The following is a 19,070-nucleotide window of genomic DNA, read 5'->3' as shown; positions in this document are numbered from 1 at the left end:
TCTCCCTTGCCCACAGAGCCTTATCTGTTTTTCTGATAGGACTTCATTTAATGGACTTGCTCTTTCCACTACTCTCAGCAGCATACACAAGAAGCAGGCTGCATAGTGAGGGAGGTGTGGGTTTAGCACTTGGGGTGTTGGGGGTGCCCATGGACCTAGTGTGGAGATACTTGGGTGAGGTACTCTCCGAGGCTCATGGGATGAATTCTTATTGAAGTACTGGGTGCAGTCAGCAGGAACTGCATCCCTTTAATGTCCTTTGATATTCTTATCTGCCTCTTTCCCAATCTTCTCCTTTGCCCCATTTATGGAGATCCTGCCTTGGTCCTCTGGGTGTTGCTGGAGAGAACAGCTTTCTCCAACAGCATTCTGTACAACGGGGATAGCCAGGCACCCACTGATCTTTTTCTCTGCTAGAGAGGTCACCACCACTGGATAATTTAGTCCTGTGCAGTGTTTCCTTGGGTGGGAGAGGGTGGGGAGGCACAGGGAAAATTCCTCTCACCATCTCCACTGCAATCAAACTCATACCTTTTATTTTGCTCCAATGGCATGTTGATATCTCCCCTTGGGAAGGTTGGAGTGCTCCAAATTTTGTCTTATCTGTGGGTGTCTGCCCAGATCAGCACTCTCCCAGTTTTTTCCAAGCCTCAGTGAGAGGACTTGGGTCAGGATTGCTGCTCTGCTGGTTCTGCAACCCATACCAAGGTCTGTCTGCCTATCACTGGATGCACAAGTCAACAAGACTCCTCCCGAGTCTCCTGGCATATAGTGCTGGATCCTACATTTCCCACAAAAGTGCTTCTGTTCATGGATGGATGTCTAATTTATTGTTCAAAACGGGGGACAAAAAGGAGGAGCAGCTTAAGCCACCATGATGCTGATGGCACTCCTGGATATTCTTTAACAGGCAGAATAGCCATGCTTGCTGATCTAGCTTCATTTTAATGATTCAATAGTTGATTTAGTTATAGTTGAATATTTGCTAGACTTCTATCATTTATTTTTTCACAAAGTTAGTGTTTTTTCTCTTCTTAACCTTTAATTATTAGATTTTAAGAGCCAAATGGATACTGCAGAGGTAGCAGGATCTACTCAACCTAATTTCACTCCCAATTCCAAGGCAAAAAGTGTAAAATTTACCTCGTATATATACCACTTAAACATCTTCTTAAAATAAGTATTGAGTAAAATTTGTTGAGACTCTTTGCACAAAAAAAAAAATAGAAAGATCTGACAATTTTTAAAACAAAGCAGGCTAAACTATCTCAACTGTACTTTGTTCTATAAATATATAACTTATAAACTCGTATATATAGGAAACTATAACCATCTTTTATCCTATAATATGATTTCCATAGTTGTTATTACTTATAGTGAACTTTAAGGGATTTAAAACATGTGAATAGAAACTATATCAGACATAATTTTGGGTTACTGATTGTTTGGATTACTGATAGTGATGAGAATATTGGAAAGTTGCTAAAAAAGAAAAAAATTCTCTAATTTTGTCCTTTAAAACAGTGACACAAATTAACTATTATACCAGACTGTAAGCAATTTTTACTAAAAATTATTGCCTAACATTATGACCAAGCTGAGAGTCAGTTGTAGATTTTTATATTATTACAATATTACAGTTGCTAAATATCAATTTGATTGTTAATTATTAGAAATACCAATTCTAGAAGAGTTACTTCACTAATTCACATATATCTTACCTCATGAGCCATCAGTATTTCTGCTATGGTTGTTGTTATCCTAAGTTTTTTAATCACTGTGGTATAAATACTGTGTGTGGGTGTGAGTTTAATATCCGAGAATTTAATATAATTCATTTTGTCATTGAGCATATAGAAAAAAAGGCAACTCTTATTTGTATAACAAGTATGTATCTTGTGGTAAACATGTCTTAGATAACTATCTCAAAACATTAAAAGTGATTTAGAATACCCGCTATTTGAGATCAGAGGGGAAATTATCTTGAATAAGATATATGAATGTGATGGTTATTTTTGTCAACTTGACTGACCATGGGATGCCCACACCTTTAACCAAACACTATTCTGGGTGTGTCTGGGAGAACGTTTCTGAATGAGATTAACATTGAATTGGCAGGCTAAGTAAAGCAGCTTGCCCTACCTAATGTGGGTGGTTCTCATCCAATCAAATGAAGAACTGAATAGAACAAAAAGGCTAAGAAAGAAGGAACTTCTTCTGCCTAACTGGTTGTGCTGGGACATCAGTCTTTTCCTGCTTTTGGACGTGAACTCAGGAATCAGCAATTCTTGGGTTGAGCCTGCCAATTTTTGGCCTGGATCTACATCATCAGCTTTCTTGGGTTCTAGCTTGCCACCTGCAGATCTTGGGACTTCCCAGCCTCCATAACGAAGTGAGCCAGTTCCTTGTTACATGTATATAATTTATATACACACAGACACACACACACAGACACACACCCTGTTGGTGGTGTTTCTCTGGAGAACCTTGATTAATCCAAATCACATCAACTTGAATAAATCCTTAGACTTTAACATAAAGAATCCCTGAATCCTACATTATCACTAAGCACTAAAGGTAAGGGTAGGATCCAAGTTAAGGAAAAGATCTTATTTAACATTTAACATTCATAATTTTATTTCCCCTGCTTCAATAATATGACAGATAGACAAAAGCAGTCATATTATTCAGTAGTATTGGGGATCTCAGTGAAGGGAAATGGTTTACCTAAAATTGTATAGCTAGAAATTTTCTGCATTAGGATTGAACCCAGGTTTTCCACTTGCTAGTCATAATTTTATTGCTATATGCTACATCTTTTTATGTGGATAATAAATGAGATTTCATCATTCATAGATGAAATCTGGTCCAAGTCCAACTACATTAGGTTTTTACTATTTACTTGAGTTATCAGTGCTTTAACACAAGTAGAGTTTCCATCTAATTTATATCTTTCAAGTGTCTTCAAATATTTCTTGAAATAGGTTGAATAAATACATATAAACAGATACATTCTACAACTGGCGTTTAAAAATTGTGTCTTATTTATTTTTTTATTCCCTTAAAAATGGAGCAAAATAAAAGTGTGAAGGAATAAATCACATATTAAGTCTTTCCTGAGGGTATTTGGGAGGTTTTTATTTTATCACACCCCTTTTTTACTACACTTGCTACTAATCCTTCGAAATTCCTGAAAAGTTAAGAGTTGAACATTGGCCAGAAAAAGAAAAACCCAAGGCTCCAAGGCATTTTGATATTTTTGACCTCATGAGCTCCCTGAAAATTTTTTTTGAAAACCCAAAGCATCTATTTATTTTTTGTTTTGTTTTTAGGGATTGCTTCCTATTACTTAAAAAATATATATACATATATTAAGTATATGAACCCCTAAATAATACAAAAATTCATTATGTCCTAATGTAGTATGTTTGATTCAACTGAAAGTTAAAAAGTAACTCTTCTCTCTCTCTGCTATGATATTTGTGTCTTTTTCTACAAACCAAAAATAGGGAGTAAACAAAAGCATGCTAGATGTCTTCCCCCTCACAAATTTCTAAGACTCTCCTGGGACAATGACTCATACTTTTAGGTCATTCTACACTTTATCAGAGTGATTAGTCAGGTCTCTAGAAAATATTGAATTTGAAGTTCAAGTGGAAAGGCCAAACAGTGAATAAACCCAGGCAGTTTAGAACTGAGTACCAGGAATTAGCAAATGTAAGTAGAAGAAAGATTAGAAAGGCCAATGGGAAAAATAACGGAGTCTTTTCAAATTGATTGTGTAGAAAGACTCATTGAGATTAGAACAAAAATGCTGAGAGCTCCAACGGCAATTTTTCTCTTTGGTTTTTTTTTTTCCTAAAGCAAGGTACATTTGGATGGGAAAAATGAAATAAAACAAGTGGATTAAGACAATGGGGAAAGGTGAAATATAGGAATGCCTGGTGAAGGGGAAATTTAATACTATATTTAAAGGCAAGTCCAAGAGATTTGCATTTCGAAGTATACGAAGACTCAGTTAAATTTGTCTCAGGACAGTCATATATAATTTTTTTTAATGTATGGAATATTGACACTTACAGTCTAAAAGAAATAATCAAAATTGCCTTCAAATCAGCATGGGGAGTATATTGTGACGGAGCTCTAATTCAACCTGTAATTGCTGTCAGTGTTTGATCCTTAGTTTTGCTAGACAAAAGACGTAATTTGGGAGGAGAGGAGGAGTGATCCATATCGTCCTCTTTTCTCCCTTGCGTAATACCTTAAACTGCTGCTTGCCTTGACAGTGATATGTATCTTGCTTTTTGTGTTTTCTTAGATATCTACAGAATTTGTATCTCAGCAACTTGATACATGTTTTACAGATAAACAGCCTGTTCTTTGGTAACCTAATGTTGATTAATTAGTGTTTATTAAGCAGAGAAGAGTAAATTTGACAAGGTCAAGAGGAGTTAAGTACTTAAAAGCACAGTCATAGTATACTTAGATTTAGACCTAATTGGTTGAAAATGGCTTTAGTTTGACATAGACTTCAGAAGAAACAAACAGTTCCCACTGAACGATAGCATCTGACCTTGTCTCTGAACACCTCACCATGTTCTGTTGTAATCCATTATTTGTTAAAGAACAGAGTCTTAGGTAGGTGCATAAATAAAATATACCTCTATTTTGATAGGAAAGACCCATACAAAACAACCTTTTAGAAGTATTGAAAGGAAATTTTTAGACCTCTGTGAGTGTGTATGACACATTAATGTCAAAAATTGGCTTTAAGACAAAAGCTTTGGAGCATAAACAATTAATTACCTACTAATGAAGGGAATATTTCCTCAGAAAGTGGCAATTGTCTAGAAACTATATGCCCCAATAACATGACCTCAAAATTAATAAATAAAAAATTAACAAAATTACAAGAAGAAATTCATACACCCACAATCATAGCCATAGACTTTTAACACACTTCTCTCAGAAACTGATGGACAGAAAAGTCATTTGGATTTGAAAAAAATAATTAAAATTTAATTTAATGACTATATCTGGAACTTGCCTCCAACTATGTGAAGAATACTAATTTATTTATTTATTTATCTTTTGGTGAGGAAGATCAGCCGTGACCTCACATCTGTTGCCAATCTTCGTCTTTTTGCTTGAGGAAGATTGTCTCTGAGCTAAAATCTGTGCCCTTCTGTCCCCTACTTTGTATGTGGGATGCCATCAAATATGACTTGATGAGTGGTGTGTAGGTCTGTGCCCAGGACCTGAACCTGTGAATCCCATGCCACCCAAGCAGAGTGCATGAACTTAATGGCTATGCCACCAGGTCAGCCCCACCTCCAACTACCTGATACACATTCTTTCAGACACCTAAGCAAATGGTGACAACCAAAGAATCATTGACATACTGATGGCATTGTGTTCAGAAATATTGATAATTAATGAAGACGAAAACACTACACATTAATTTGTGGGATGGAACTAAAGCGGTATTTTAGCACACGCTGTAGAAAAAAATAGAAAATTAACGAGCTACTTATTTAACTCAAGAAGTTAGAAACAGAGCAAAGAAAATACAGCCTATAGAAGAAAATAAATGGAGAAAAACAATAGAAAACAAAGGAGCAATAGAGAAGACTAACAAGATCAAAAGCAAAATCTTTGAAAAAATTAAAGTATTAATACCTTTATGCTATGTTTGTATCTCTGAATTTAAGTATACTGTGTTTTACAAAAATAATTGACCAATATTTACTCAAAAAGGAAGAATATTCCCAATGAACTCATAATGATTAAATAAATTGAATCAGTATTAAAAAAATCAACTCAGATGGTTTTATAAATGAGTTTTACCCAAACTTCAAGAACTAGATAATCTTCATTTTAGAAAAACATTTCTAAAAAAGGGGGAAAGAAAGAGAAATGGAAATATGCAAGTACATTTTATGATGCTACTGTAATCCTATCATCAAGAACAGTATTAAAAAGGCAATTATAGTGCAACCCCTTGTGAATCTAAATGTGCTTATTAGCATGCTGAATCTAGGAATGTGTATCTGCAATAACCCAGCCCTGTGCTGGAGGATTTATATACATTAGCTAATTTAGCCAAGATGCTGAATAATAATTGTTAATTTTTTTACTCTTTGGCAGAAAAGTATGAAAATATTAATAAAATACCTTTATTAAACATCTAATGAAAATATGAAATATAAATGAGCCTACAACCAAAGTAAGTTTCCAAATAGTTCATGTATTAGTCAAGCAGGGGAAGTCACTTTACTTACTGATGGTGATTTTATTCAATTATGTTTGATTGCAGCAGCTGAAGAAATGTGTCCAGAGAAAATAAACGTGTTTGACTGTTAGTATTAATAGCAAAAACAGTGCTTAAAGGGTTGAAGAAATTGAGATATTGGCAATAATCAATTAAAAAACAAAGCAACTGATTTCAAGTGGTTTTCCTCATCGTTTAATAATTTGAGATGTTATTGATACTTTTGTTATTTATTTGAGGAATCAATGATGAATTTGAAATGACAGAAGAATTAAGGGGATGAATGGAACAAGTATAGCTGAGAATATTTTCAAAGTTAAGAAAAACTAATTCCGTAAAATCTGAAGTGGAGTCTGCTAAGATGCGTGAAGCAGAAAGAGGCTTATTTGGATAAATTTACAAACTTTTTAAAACACAAGGCATATGGTCATTCTTTGAACACTTCATCAGCAGGTACATTGTAGAAAACATTTGAATATGTCATGTTATTGAAACAGCAGAGTCAACTTTAAACTTCATTTGTTCTCATCAATGTAATTGTCAGTTCTGTGAAATTCTGTCTGAAACAGAGTCAGAATATCCTAACTTGTCTGACCACACAGCTGTTTTATGGCTTTGTGATAAAGTTTTACTGCAGTTTTTTCTCCGGTCAAACCTAAAATCGACATTTTTCTGAAGAACAACAACTGCCCTCAAGCTTTATTATCAAATACTAAATGGCTATTTCCAATTAGCTTTTCCTAAGGAATTCACAATATTTCCTGATGAACTCAATCTAAAATTACAAGGAAAAACAATGCTTATATGTGAAGCTTATATTGTGATGAAGACATTTTGCTAATACCCAACATTGTTTGAATCACAAGTAACAGCTAGCTGCTTTATAAACTTCCCATATTGTCAAAGTTAACACAAGAACTTAAATCTCCATTCCCATTCAAATTTCCAGTGGATATACTTACTGACCACACCCTACATGCTCAGCAATGTTTTTTGGACCTTAATGCAAGTGCAAAGTAAATTCCCATATTTCAAAGTCCTTTTCACTGTGCAACTCAAGAGCTTCCAGCTTAACCTTCAACTGGAAGTAATTAATCTGCAATGCATTGACATGCTTAAAGGCAGGTAGCAAGAGAAGAATCTAATAGAATTCTATGAATGCTTTCCAAGTGATGAATACACTCAGTCAAAATCATATTCTTGTAGACTGATATCAGTATTTGGAAATACCTATCTGCATAAAATGGACATTTTCAAAGGTGAAATTCATAAAATCTCTGTACAGATCCACATTAATAGATGAACATTTGCAATTGATTTTGATGAGAGAACATTAAATTTGAACCCCATTAAGCAAAATATTATCCCCTCTTCTAAGGAAAAGAATTTCGTTCTCATTAGGACCTGTATTCCAAATGTATATATACACACACATATATATATGTATATATATACACACACATATATATACATTTTTTCAATTGTTATATTTTGAGTTTGTCCATAAAACTTTTGTGAAAATTTATAATAGCCATTCTAACAGATGTGAGGTGATATCTCGTTGTGATTTTGATTTACATTTCCCTGATGATTAGTGATGTTGAGTACCTTTTCATGTACTTATTGATCATCTGTATGTCTTCTTTGGAAAAATGTCTAGTCAAATCCTCTGCTCATTTTTGATCAGATTGTTTGTTTTTCTCTATTGACTTGTCTGAGTTTTTTAATATATTTTGCATGTTAACTCCTTATCAGATGCATGATTTGTAAATATTTACTCCCATTCAGTCTTTTCATTTTGTTCATGGTTTCTTTTGCTGTGCAGAATCTTTTTAGTTTGATGTATTCACACTTGTTTATTTTTACTCTTAGTGTCAAATCCAAAAAATCATCACGAAGACTGATGTCATAGAACTCACCACCTGTTTTTTCTTCTAGGAGTTTTATGGTTTCAGGTCTTACAACCAAGTCCTTAATCTATTTGACTTGATTTTTGTGTATGGTGTAAGAAAGTGGTCCAGTTTCATTCTTTTGCCTCTGGCTGTCCAGTTTTTCCAACAACATTTGTTGAAGAAGCTATCCTTTCCCCAGTGTACACTCTTGATTAATTTGTTGTAAATTAATTAATCATATATGTGTGTGTTTATTTCTGGGTTTTCTATTCTGTTTCACTGATCTATGTGTCTGTTTTTAATGCCAATATCATCCTATTTTGAGTACTATAGCTTCAAAATATAGGTTGAAATCAGGGAGTGTGATGCCTTCAGCTTTGTGCTTCTCTCTCAAGATTGCTTTGGCTATTCAAGTTATTTTGTGGTTCCCTACATATTTTAGGATTGTTTGCTTTATTTCTGTGAAAAATTCCATTGGAATTTTGATAGGAGTTGCATTGAATCTGTAGATTGCTTTGGGTAATATGGACCTTTTAAGAAGAGTAATTCTTCCACTCTACGAGTGTGGAATATCTTTCCATTTATTTGTGTCTTTAATTTTTTTCATTAATGCCTTATAGTTTTCAGTGTGCAGGTCTTTCACCTCCTTGGTTAAATTTATTTCTGGGTATTTTATTCTTTTCAATGTAATTGTAATAGGACTATTTTTAAAATTTCTCTGATAGTTCATTATTAGCATATAGAAATGGAACTGATTTTTGTATATTGATTTTGTATCCTGCAACTTTACTAAATTGGCTTATTAGCTCTAACAGGTTTTTTTTGGTGGGATCTTTAGGGTTTTCTATATACAATATCATGTTATCTGCAAATAGTGATAGTTTTATTTCTTCCTTCCTGTTTTGGATGCCTTTTATTTCTTTTTCTTGCCTAACTGCTCTGGCTAGGACTTCTAATACTATGTTGAATAAAAGTAGTGAGAGTGGACATCTTTCTCTTGGTCCTGATCTTAGAAGAAGCTAGAAGCTTTCAGCTTTTAACCATTGGGTATGATGTTAGCTGGGGCTTGTCATATATGGTCATTATTATGTTAAGGTATGTTCCCTCTATTCCCACTTTGTTGAGAGGTTTTATCATAAATTGCTGTTGAATTTTGTTAGATGCTCTTGCTGTATTATATATTGACATGATCATATGGTTTTATCCTTCATTTTGTTAATGTAATTTGTTACATTGATTGATTTGTGTATGTTGAACCATCCTCACGTCCCTAGAATAAATCCCACTAGATCATGATATTTGATCCTTTTAATGTATTGTTCACATAGAGTGACTGAATAGATTAAACAACAACAACAACACCCCTCTATATGCTGCCTATAAGAGACTCACTTCACATATAAGGATGCACACAGAGAAAGTGAAGGGATGGAAAATGATAGTCCATGAAAATGAAAACTAAAAGAAAGCTGGGGTGGCTATATTTCTATCAGACAAAATAGATTTTAAGACAGATAGTGTAATAAGAGACAAATTCATTACATAATGATAAAGGAGTCAATTCAACAAAAGAATATAGCATTTGTAAATATTCATGCACCCAACATAGAATCATCTAAATATATAAAGCAAATATTAACAGACATAAAGGGAGAAATAGATAGCAATATAATAACAGTAGGGGACTTTAATATACCACTTACATCCATGGATAGTTCATCCAGATAGAAAATCAATAAGGAAACATGGGCCTTAAATGACATATTAGACCAGATGGCCTTAACAGATATATACAGAACATTGCATGCAAAAGCAACAGAATACACATTCTTCTCAAATGCACTTGGAATGTTCTCCAGCACAGGTCATATGTTAGACTACTAAACAAGTCAATAAATTTGAGAAGATTGAAGTCATATCAAGTATCTTTTCTGACAGCGGTAGTATGAAACTAGAAATCAACCTCAAGAAAACTGGAATATTCACAAATATGTACAGATAAAACAACATGTTACTGAATAACCAATGGGTCAAAGAATAAATCAAAAAATAGCTTGAGACAAATGAAAATGGAAGTAGAGCATATCAAAATTTATAAGATGCAGGAAAAGCACTTCTAAGAGTAGTTCATAGCAATAAATGCCTACGTTTGGAAACTAGAAAGATTTCAAATAAACAAGTTTACACCTCAAGGAACTAGAAAAAGAAGAACAAAGCCCAAAGTTAGTAGAAGGAGGGAAATAACACAGATCAGAGTGGAAATAAATGAAATAGAGACTCAAAACACAATAGAAAAGATCAATGAAACTAAGAGTTGTTTTTTTTGAAAAGGTAAAGTGACCTTTAGCTAGACTCACCAAGAAAACAAGAGAGAGGATTCAAATGAAAGAGGGGACATTACAATTGTTACAACAGAAATGCAAAGAATTATAGGAGTCTACTATGAACAATTATGTGCCAACAATTTGGACAATCTAGGAGAAATGGATAAATTCCTAGAAACATATAACCTACCAAAACTAAATCATGAAGGAACAGAAAAGCTGAATGGACCAAATACTAGTAAGGAGATTGAATCAGTAATCAAAAACCTCTCAACAGAGAAAACCCCAGGACCACACAACTTCAGTGGGGAATTCTACCAAGGATTTAAAGAATTAATGCTAATTCTTCTCAAACTCTTCCAAAAAATAGAAGGGGAAATACTTCCAAACTCATTTCACAAGGCCAGCATTACCCTAATACCAGATGAAACTCTTCATATCTCAACTACCCAAGCTGATAATCAGAGGACCTGGTTTCAAAGAATAATGTAGAAAGGATATTCAAGTAGAACCTACAAACATTTCATTATTGTTTCTGGTATTTCTTTTTTTGTCATTCATGGACTGATGGCCATTTATGAAAGATGCTGGGAATCAGAGGAAATCACTACTACCCAACTAAAATAATAATCGGGGCATGTAATTAACCAGGATCAAATTGAGACTCTACCAATGGAGGGACCAACAGACACCACCTTAGTATGATCTTATATTAAACCTGGACATTTTTAGGCATATGGATCTTTTAATGTCTCTTGAACATTTTTAAATAGAAATAGATTCTGGCTTAAGAAAAATAAAACAAGAGCCAGCCCTGATGGCCTAGTGGTTAAAGTTGTGTGCTCACCATTTCAGCGGCCCGAGTTCGCTTCCCAGTCACGGAATCACACCACACATCTGTCAGTTGCCATGCTGTGGTGGCAGCTCACATAGAAGAACTAGAGTGACTTAGAACTAGGGTATGCAACCATGTACTGGGGCTTTGGGGAGGAAAAAAAGAAAGAGGAAGACTGGTAACAGCTGTTAGCTCAGGGTAAATCTTTCCCTGCAAAAAAAAACAAAATAAGACTAACTCCTCAGCTCGATCCACACTTGGCTCTAGCCAGCACCCTTCAGTGTCTCCAGGTATGACACCCTTCCCTGTTTCCATACTGTTGCTTGCTCTTCCTGTGGGGGCTTTCATTTCCCCCTGTCAAATTACTTAAATTTCCTCTGAGCTGGGCCATGGTAGTGCAGGAGGAAGAAGGACCAGGAACACTGTGTGACTTTGGGCAAGTCAATGAACCTATCTGAAACACAGTTTCCCCAACTGTAAAATGGGGCCAATCTGTCCCCACCAGACTGTTGCTCTGAGGGGCACAGTGTGAGTCCCTGGCAATGGGAAAGGGGCTGGGAGGAGGTATCACTTCTCATCCCCCCACAACTGTAGCCCTTGCTGTCCCCATTCCTTTGAGACCCCACAGCCCTTGTCTGTGCCAACTTTGATGTTCATTAAACATGGTCTCATTACATTAAAAAAAGTGTGTATATTTATCTCCCCCACCATCGTCCCAGACCACTGAGCAGGGCCTTTGGGAAGGGCCACATTGAGATCCAAGGGACCTTGACTATTTCTCCCCCCTCCATAAATTATAAGGCCTCTTCCTACTACAACCCTAAACAAACAAATCATTTAGAAGTGGCCATAAGAGCAGATTTTTTAATTTAAAAAAAGTCTTTATTTGAAGGCTAAACTAAAATCCACAGGAAATTGTTAACAGTGCATGTTTACATTTTGTCCTTAATCAGACACATTTGAATACCTTCCTACCATATGATCCAACAAGTCCATTTCTGAGTATTTATCCAAAGGAAATGAAAACACTAACTCGAAAAGATATCTGCACCCCATGTTCATTGCAGCATTATTTACAGTAGTTAAGACGTGGAAGCAGCTGAAATGTCCATTGAAGGATGAATGGATATATATGAATACACAGAATTGAATACTATTCAACGATAAAAAAGAAGGAAATCTTGCCATTTGCAACAACTTGGATGGGCCTTGAGGACATTATGTTAAGTGAAATAAGTCAGACAGAGAAAGACAAACTGTATGATTTCACTTATATGTGGAATCTAAAAGAACAACAAAACTGAAGTCATAGATAGAAAGAACAGATTGGCGGTTCCAAAGGTGAGGGGTCGGGGGTGGGCAAAATGGGTGAAGGTCATCAAAAGATACAAACTTCCAAATATAAATAACTCATGAGGATGTAATGTACAGCATGATGAATGCAGTTAATAATACTGCATGTATATTTGAAAGTTGCTACGAAGAAACCTTAAAAGTTCTCATATAGAAAAAGAAATTGTTAAGTATGTGTGGTGATGGATATTAAGCAGACTTATTATGGTGATCATTTCACAATATATACAAATATCAAATCACTATATTATACACCTAAAACTAATATATTATAACATTATAATTTTATATGTCAATTATAGATCAATTAAAAAAATCAAGAAAATTTACTTTCTTTTCATATAAGTACCTAAATGCCTCTTGACCTGCAGGGACTAAAATATTTACTATCTGGCCATTTGTATAAAAAGTTTACCAACCCTTGTTTTAAAGCATGAGTTTAAAAATGTCATTCACTTACGTAAAATTGTTAAATGAATTGCCAGTTATCCAAGCATTTCAGAGTACGTGCTTTGGGAGTGGAGATTCTAAGTGAAGACGGGAAAGTAGGAGAAGGTTGCATGCAGCTAGAACTGACTTTTCGCCCAACTCAAGACTCACTGTAACATGTAGAGTAAAACAAACATGACTATTTAGGAAATGGACAATAACTATTTTTCTCTTTTTCAGCAACAATTCATGCAGAAAGTACTGTTATATGCAATTCTACTTTAGATTATTTTTTCACAATTTTGGATGATGACTTTTATGGCAATAATATTCCTGTATATTAGAGTTATATTACTTGAATAATACATTAAATCCACTGTGTTCTATGTCTATTCAGTTTGTTTTTAACCATAATTGGGTGTTGTTAATGACATAACACATTCTCTGTTTTTTAAGTGTCTGTTGCAGAAAGGATCTGGCACTTCTCATTTATTTATTACACAAATATTTATTGAGCCTTATTTTGTATCATGCACCGTCTCAGCTACTGAGACAAATGTGGTAAATTAGACCCAAAGGGTGCCTGCTTTCATGGGTCTTGCATTCTTGCCCTCAGTGTATATAATAAAAATGGCTATCAAAGTCTTTAAAAAAAGAATTTACTGTGTGTAAAACAAAACTTTGTCTATATCAGAGGATAATTGACAGTGAATAAGACCACAAAAGTGAATCTAATTAAAAGAGGGACCAAATATGCACCATAAATAGGGGGAAAGTATTCAGTTAATACCTCAAATTAAAAAATAAAAAGAATTATGGGTATACATTTTCATTTAATTAGAATTTACTTATAATTTAAATGTGTCCCCAAACCTTAAAAAATGAATCAAAGGTTGCTTTCGATGGGTCTTAATTTTTCTAACAATGTTGTATGTTAGCATGAAACATCTTTTCTCTCTTATTCAACTTTTCAGAATGAACACAAAATAAGTCTGCATCGTTTTGGTTAAAATGTAGGTACTTATGTAAAAATAGCCTGTCGAGTTTCTGGAATATATGCCTTAACATCTGATATTTGAATCATTTTCTCTTGAAGCATCTATTGTCATTATCCTTGCTCGTTTTCTTGTGAACTGGTCCTGCTCTTCCAGAACCACACTTTTCAGTGCTTTGTCTATGATTTGAGCAGGTCTCAAAGAATACTTTCCTGGATGTTGTTAAATTCAGCATCTTCATAAAATTTGGTATTCGACTTTATAATTGATATGCATTCTAATTGCATTATATTATTGTTTGGGTTAAGCCAAACTAGTTAAATATGACATTGACTCAATGAAGCAGAAATGAATACTAGTGACAAACAAGGAGAGGCTGTTTGAATAGTCACTAGTTAAATAGTTTGTTCATTTGTAACTATTTTAATTTTTTTGCTTCCCTATTGAAACTCATAACTCTGAAGATTTGAATAATAAACACTCAGCAAAAAGAATTCCCTGTAGTTTTGATTTATATACTCAATCCTGCTCTTATAGATACAAAAGAAAGCAAGATAATGAAGTCAGCTTTCTTCCAGAAAAACAAGAAACAGAGGTGTGAATGGCTTCTAAATTACTGAGCTGTCTAGAGTTTGCCTATGTTAATAATGATCTAAAAGAAATGAAAGCCATGTCTTAGTTTGGAAGCTTATATCCTTGAGCTGGAGGTAGAGAGTAATCCATAAACTCCAGTATTAGAATACAATCATAATTTCTCTCACCGCAAAAAGAATTAGATCACTAGCCCCACCCTTTCTCAGTTCTAGTTAAGAATGCCAATCCACAACTTGACTTGGCAGCAAAACCATCACAAAATGTTACACTTTCTAATGAAATAATGATAGTTAGCTAACCAGACACTAGATATTTACATAACTGAGAGGAAACGCCTTTCAATTTTCTTTCATAAAGATTTATACTGGTAGTCTTGAATGTAAAGCAGAAAAAGAAAATTTGAGTGGGTTCATCCAGAGACCGGAACCGCTGTTATTTCATGATGCTTTTTTAATTCACTCAGAACTTCCCAAATAAACTAGTTACTGTTAATAATTTACTTGAATACTTGCTCAGTAATTTCCGTTTGCAAGTGTGACATCCCTGCGTCTCTCCCTTTGTCTGTCTGGATCATGATTTTGTAAACAGCAGAACAAATGGAAGCTAATGCCTGCTAGGAAATCAAAGCTTTGAAAGGCCATGGCAGAAGTGGATGTAAGTTTCTCTCAGATGTCAGAGTTCTTCTGTGCTTTTCTTGCCTCTGTCCTAATTAAATTCCAAGTGAAGCTATTTGCCTCTCATGGGACATCTGCCTCCGAGCTGACAGAGTCCTTTTCTCCCTTAGGGACAGAGGCTGCAGGAGGTTGGATCTCGACCTGTCTCCATCATGCCTCAAGGAGAACTAGAAGGAGAAAATAACATCCCTTATTTTAGTTCATGAAATGGATGTTATCTGAAAAATTATGTTTAGGAAAAATATGTTAAAATAATTTCAAGTTATAGAATCACTACAGTTTTTGAGCATACCTTTAGTTATGTGCTTAGTAGTATTTTATTCAAGGATCTTACATCTATTACTGCAAATTTAATAATTATATAAATTCCTTAATGACATCTAAGAACTATAAAAATGAACACTTAAGTATGTAATAAAACCTTATTAATAATACAAAAATAATTGATACAAAGCATCTTAATACAAATATATGAATTAAAAATAACTATAAAGTTATTTAAAAGTCTGTAAGTAAAAATTTACAAACTGTTGTCAAAAAACAGACTACATGACTTGGTTTAAATATATGTGAGAAAAAAAGTGTTGACACGTGAATGTTTTGTGCAAATAAATATAGAAGTGAGTTTAGCAACACCTGAAGCAATATTCCAAGTCTGGCTCCTTTGTGGTATTGTTTGTACTAGTCGTTTCCTTATTGTACATTTCTGAAACAAACAGTTTAATATGCCCACATTTTTAAACATTAATCAGCCTAAAGGAAAAAAGCATTGCTTGAAATGAAAAAAAAAAAAAAATTCAACTCACGTGCCTATCGTGCCACTTAAAAGTTGTTGAACTCTAAACATGTCATTGAACTCCCCAGTCCTCAGTTTACTTTGTTCTCAGTTGAGGAGTTTGTAATCTAGAGTCATTAGTGTCACAATCTAGGATTTTTTGACTTCTGAATTGATGGGGTCTAAATTATTTGTTAATGAATATAGCAAATAAAAAATGTTTGTAATTCCCATCACTTTACACTATTACAGAGCATCTTCTACAATATGTGGAAAGTGGACATCAAATTGAATTTTCAAAAAAAGATATGCTAAGAGAAGGTTTTCACTGTCTTTCCACAATAACAGGTGATTGCCAGAGGCTGGACAAGGAGTCTAAGAGAATACCCAGCCACTCATTTTGCATCATGTTGCTCTTTAGTCTTTCTGAGAGCAGATGTATTTGATTAAAGGTATCAGTAGCTTCTCAAGAAAGAATACATGAACTAAGTCAGCGGTCATTTTCAAGGTTCTAGAACAAAAATTGTTCATGTCTAATTTTGTGATTACTTTTTTCTAGGACCCACCGATCTCAGCATGAAGAGGCAGTTGGCGACTAGCTCAGGATCCTCCAGCAGTTCAAGCTCCAGACCTCAGCTGAGTCCAACTGAAATCAATGCCGTGAGACAGCTCGTTGCAGGATATCGAGAATCAGCTGCATTTTTATTACGTTCTGCAGATGAACTGGAAAATCTTATTTTACAACAGAACTGAGTCAGATGACGATCCTATTCACTGAGGTCTAAGTTTGCAGTTTCCACTAATGACATTTTGATTTCCCAGCAGAGATGCTTCTGGTCTTACTGCACAGTCTTAAGAGAAATACTTCCATTATGCCACATTGTCCTTGATCCATAAAGTGATGTGTTAAGGTGCTTCAAAGGAACCCTGACCTCTGAAGTACTCGTGATACTTTAATGTATCAGCCTACTGCTTTTTGTTTTAGTGTGTCAGCATAAATATCTGGGGCAAAAAGGCTGTATATTCCTAATTCAAGGATAAAAGAAGAAGCTTGTGGTATAAAAAGTAGTTCAAGATCCAACTGAAATATTAGTGGAATTTGCTCCTGACTCGTTGGACTGAGAGCTGCAGTATCTGGCAAAAAAAGAGAAAAAAGCCAAAATTTCTTGTTGCTACAGGCTATAACAATGAAAAGGATCTTGTATTTTAAAAAAATATATGTAATTTTTATAAAAAGAAAACTTGTTTTTCATTCGAAATTGTCATTTTTACTTTGGTAACTTTTTCATAGGTCCTAAGAGAAAACTGTTTTGAGAAACTACTGTAAGTACCTTTTCCACATCCCTTTGCCTTCTCCTCTTTCCAAATTCTTTCTACAAAAATAACACTTGATGCTGACAAAAAAAAAAATCCTTGCCTACGTTCTTTAAATCGCCACATCAGGAACTACTTCCGAGAGAAGCCTGCATTTCTGTACTCATGCTGATCCTGAGCATGCCACTCAACACTGCATCTTTACATAATGGTTTTCATCCGAATTTTTTAATGTTAAAAAAGACATATCATTGAAAAAAAAATCACACCTTGGTTTCTTACAGCTGCTCACCCTGGATTGCCGCTGCTGTCTTACAGGCGTCCCTCTAGCAGCCACTGGATGCAGATAACTGAATGTTAAGAGGTTGCAAGTGACAATCTGAAAATTTGCACTCTTGTGTGTAGCTTTTTTTTTCTCTCTTTCAGAAATAGTTTCCAAAAAGACCATTACCTCTCCTGATATGATTTGTATAATTTCCAGTTCTAGGCAAAAATGTAAAGAACTCTCAGTGGATGCAGCTGCAACTTACAATGAACTGTCCCCTCCTGTTCCCCACACTTTGCCCTTCTTTCTTATTTTATAGTGTTGGGTACACATGAATGATGTTTTCTTTGTGCACTGAGGCAAGCCTATTTTTAAAACATTTAGGGAGAAGTATATCAGTTTAAGCTCCTTGTGCAATTTTTTTCTGTTGTTTAGCTTTGGTTGGATTCCAAATTCTTTGTGCATTCCTGAATTTGCCTTATTTCATGTAAATTTATGTCATTCAGTTTTTGATAATGAGTTTAAGGCATCAGTGATATTTCTTATCTACTTGTTACATATAGTTTTTCAAGTAATGACTGTGATTGTGACCAAGTAATGTGCACTTTTTCTTGTAACTGTGGACATTGCTATGCTTTTTTCTTCTAGTGTTTCTAGAATTACTGTTCCTTACAGTTACGTAAACAAAAAACAAAAACAAAAAAAAGAACTTTTGTGATACTGTTGGTGAATATAATGTGAAAATCTTATTGAAATATGAGTATTTTGGAAATACATAGATGCACAAACATCTTTTAAGGTGTGGATTTAGAGTTTGCCTATTTAAATGAAAATTCAAAAATTGAGGGCTGGTATAATTTTTTCTGTTTTGTTGGGTTTAATAAACAGATTTCTGTGTTAAAACAGTTGTGAAACCTTATAAACTTTCTGAGTGATATGATACTTAACTTTCAGCAGTTTGCTTTTAAAACATGAAATGTTATTTTGTATTTACCTTTAGCACAAAATTGACAGTCCAAACTTGTATCTAAAGAATATCCTAAGGTGTCCCAGAGACTCAACATTCACTGTAATAAATAATTTATTCCAGGAAGGGTAAAGTAAATTAGAAAAGCAAGGCTATTTCATTCGATTACTTACATCTGATTTAAGAATTTATTATCTTTTATTCCTCACTTTTACACGAGTAACCTGGCTCTTTTAGTCACTCTTGATTTAACATTTTGGGAGAAACATATACCTGTTTTAAGTTCTTGTTTATGCTTTGGGTTTTGTTGTACTCGTATTTGAGGCTTTGACGTGGTTGCTATGTCACAAAATAACACTCCGGTTTGAGTTCAGCATAAGAA

General features: G+C 34.4%; 1 protein-coding gene across 14 annotated transcripts in view; it reads left to right on the top strand.

The window, feature by feature from the left end:
• Nucleotides 1-18,635, top strand: part of NOL4 (nucleolar protein 4) — a 356,931-nt gene extending 338,296 nt beyond the window's left edge. For all 14 annotated transcript variants that reach the window (XM_070627555.1, XM_008519936.2, XM_070627565.1 and 11 more), the window contains one exon: nt 16,702-18,635. In XM_070627555.1, the coding sequence (XP_070483656.1) occupies nt 16,702-16,895 (194 nt within the window). In that variant the 3' untranslated portion in view covers nt 16,896-18,635. The remainder of the gene's footprint in view (nt 1-16,701) is intronic.
• The last annotated feature ends 435 nt before the right edge of the window (nt 18,636-19,070 follow it).

This window comes from Equus przewalskii, chromosome 7 (genome assembly GCF_037783145.1).
Source record: "Equus przewalskii isolate Varuska chromosome 7, EquPr2, whole genome shotgun sequence".
Classification (NCBI taxonomy): domain Eukaryota; kingdom Metazoa; phylum Chordata; class Mammalia; order Perissodactyla; family Equidae; genus Equus; species Equus przewalskii.
This window is presented reverse-complemented; position numbering and strand designations above follow the sequence as displayed.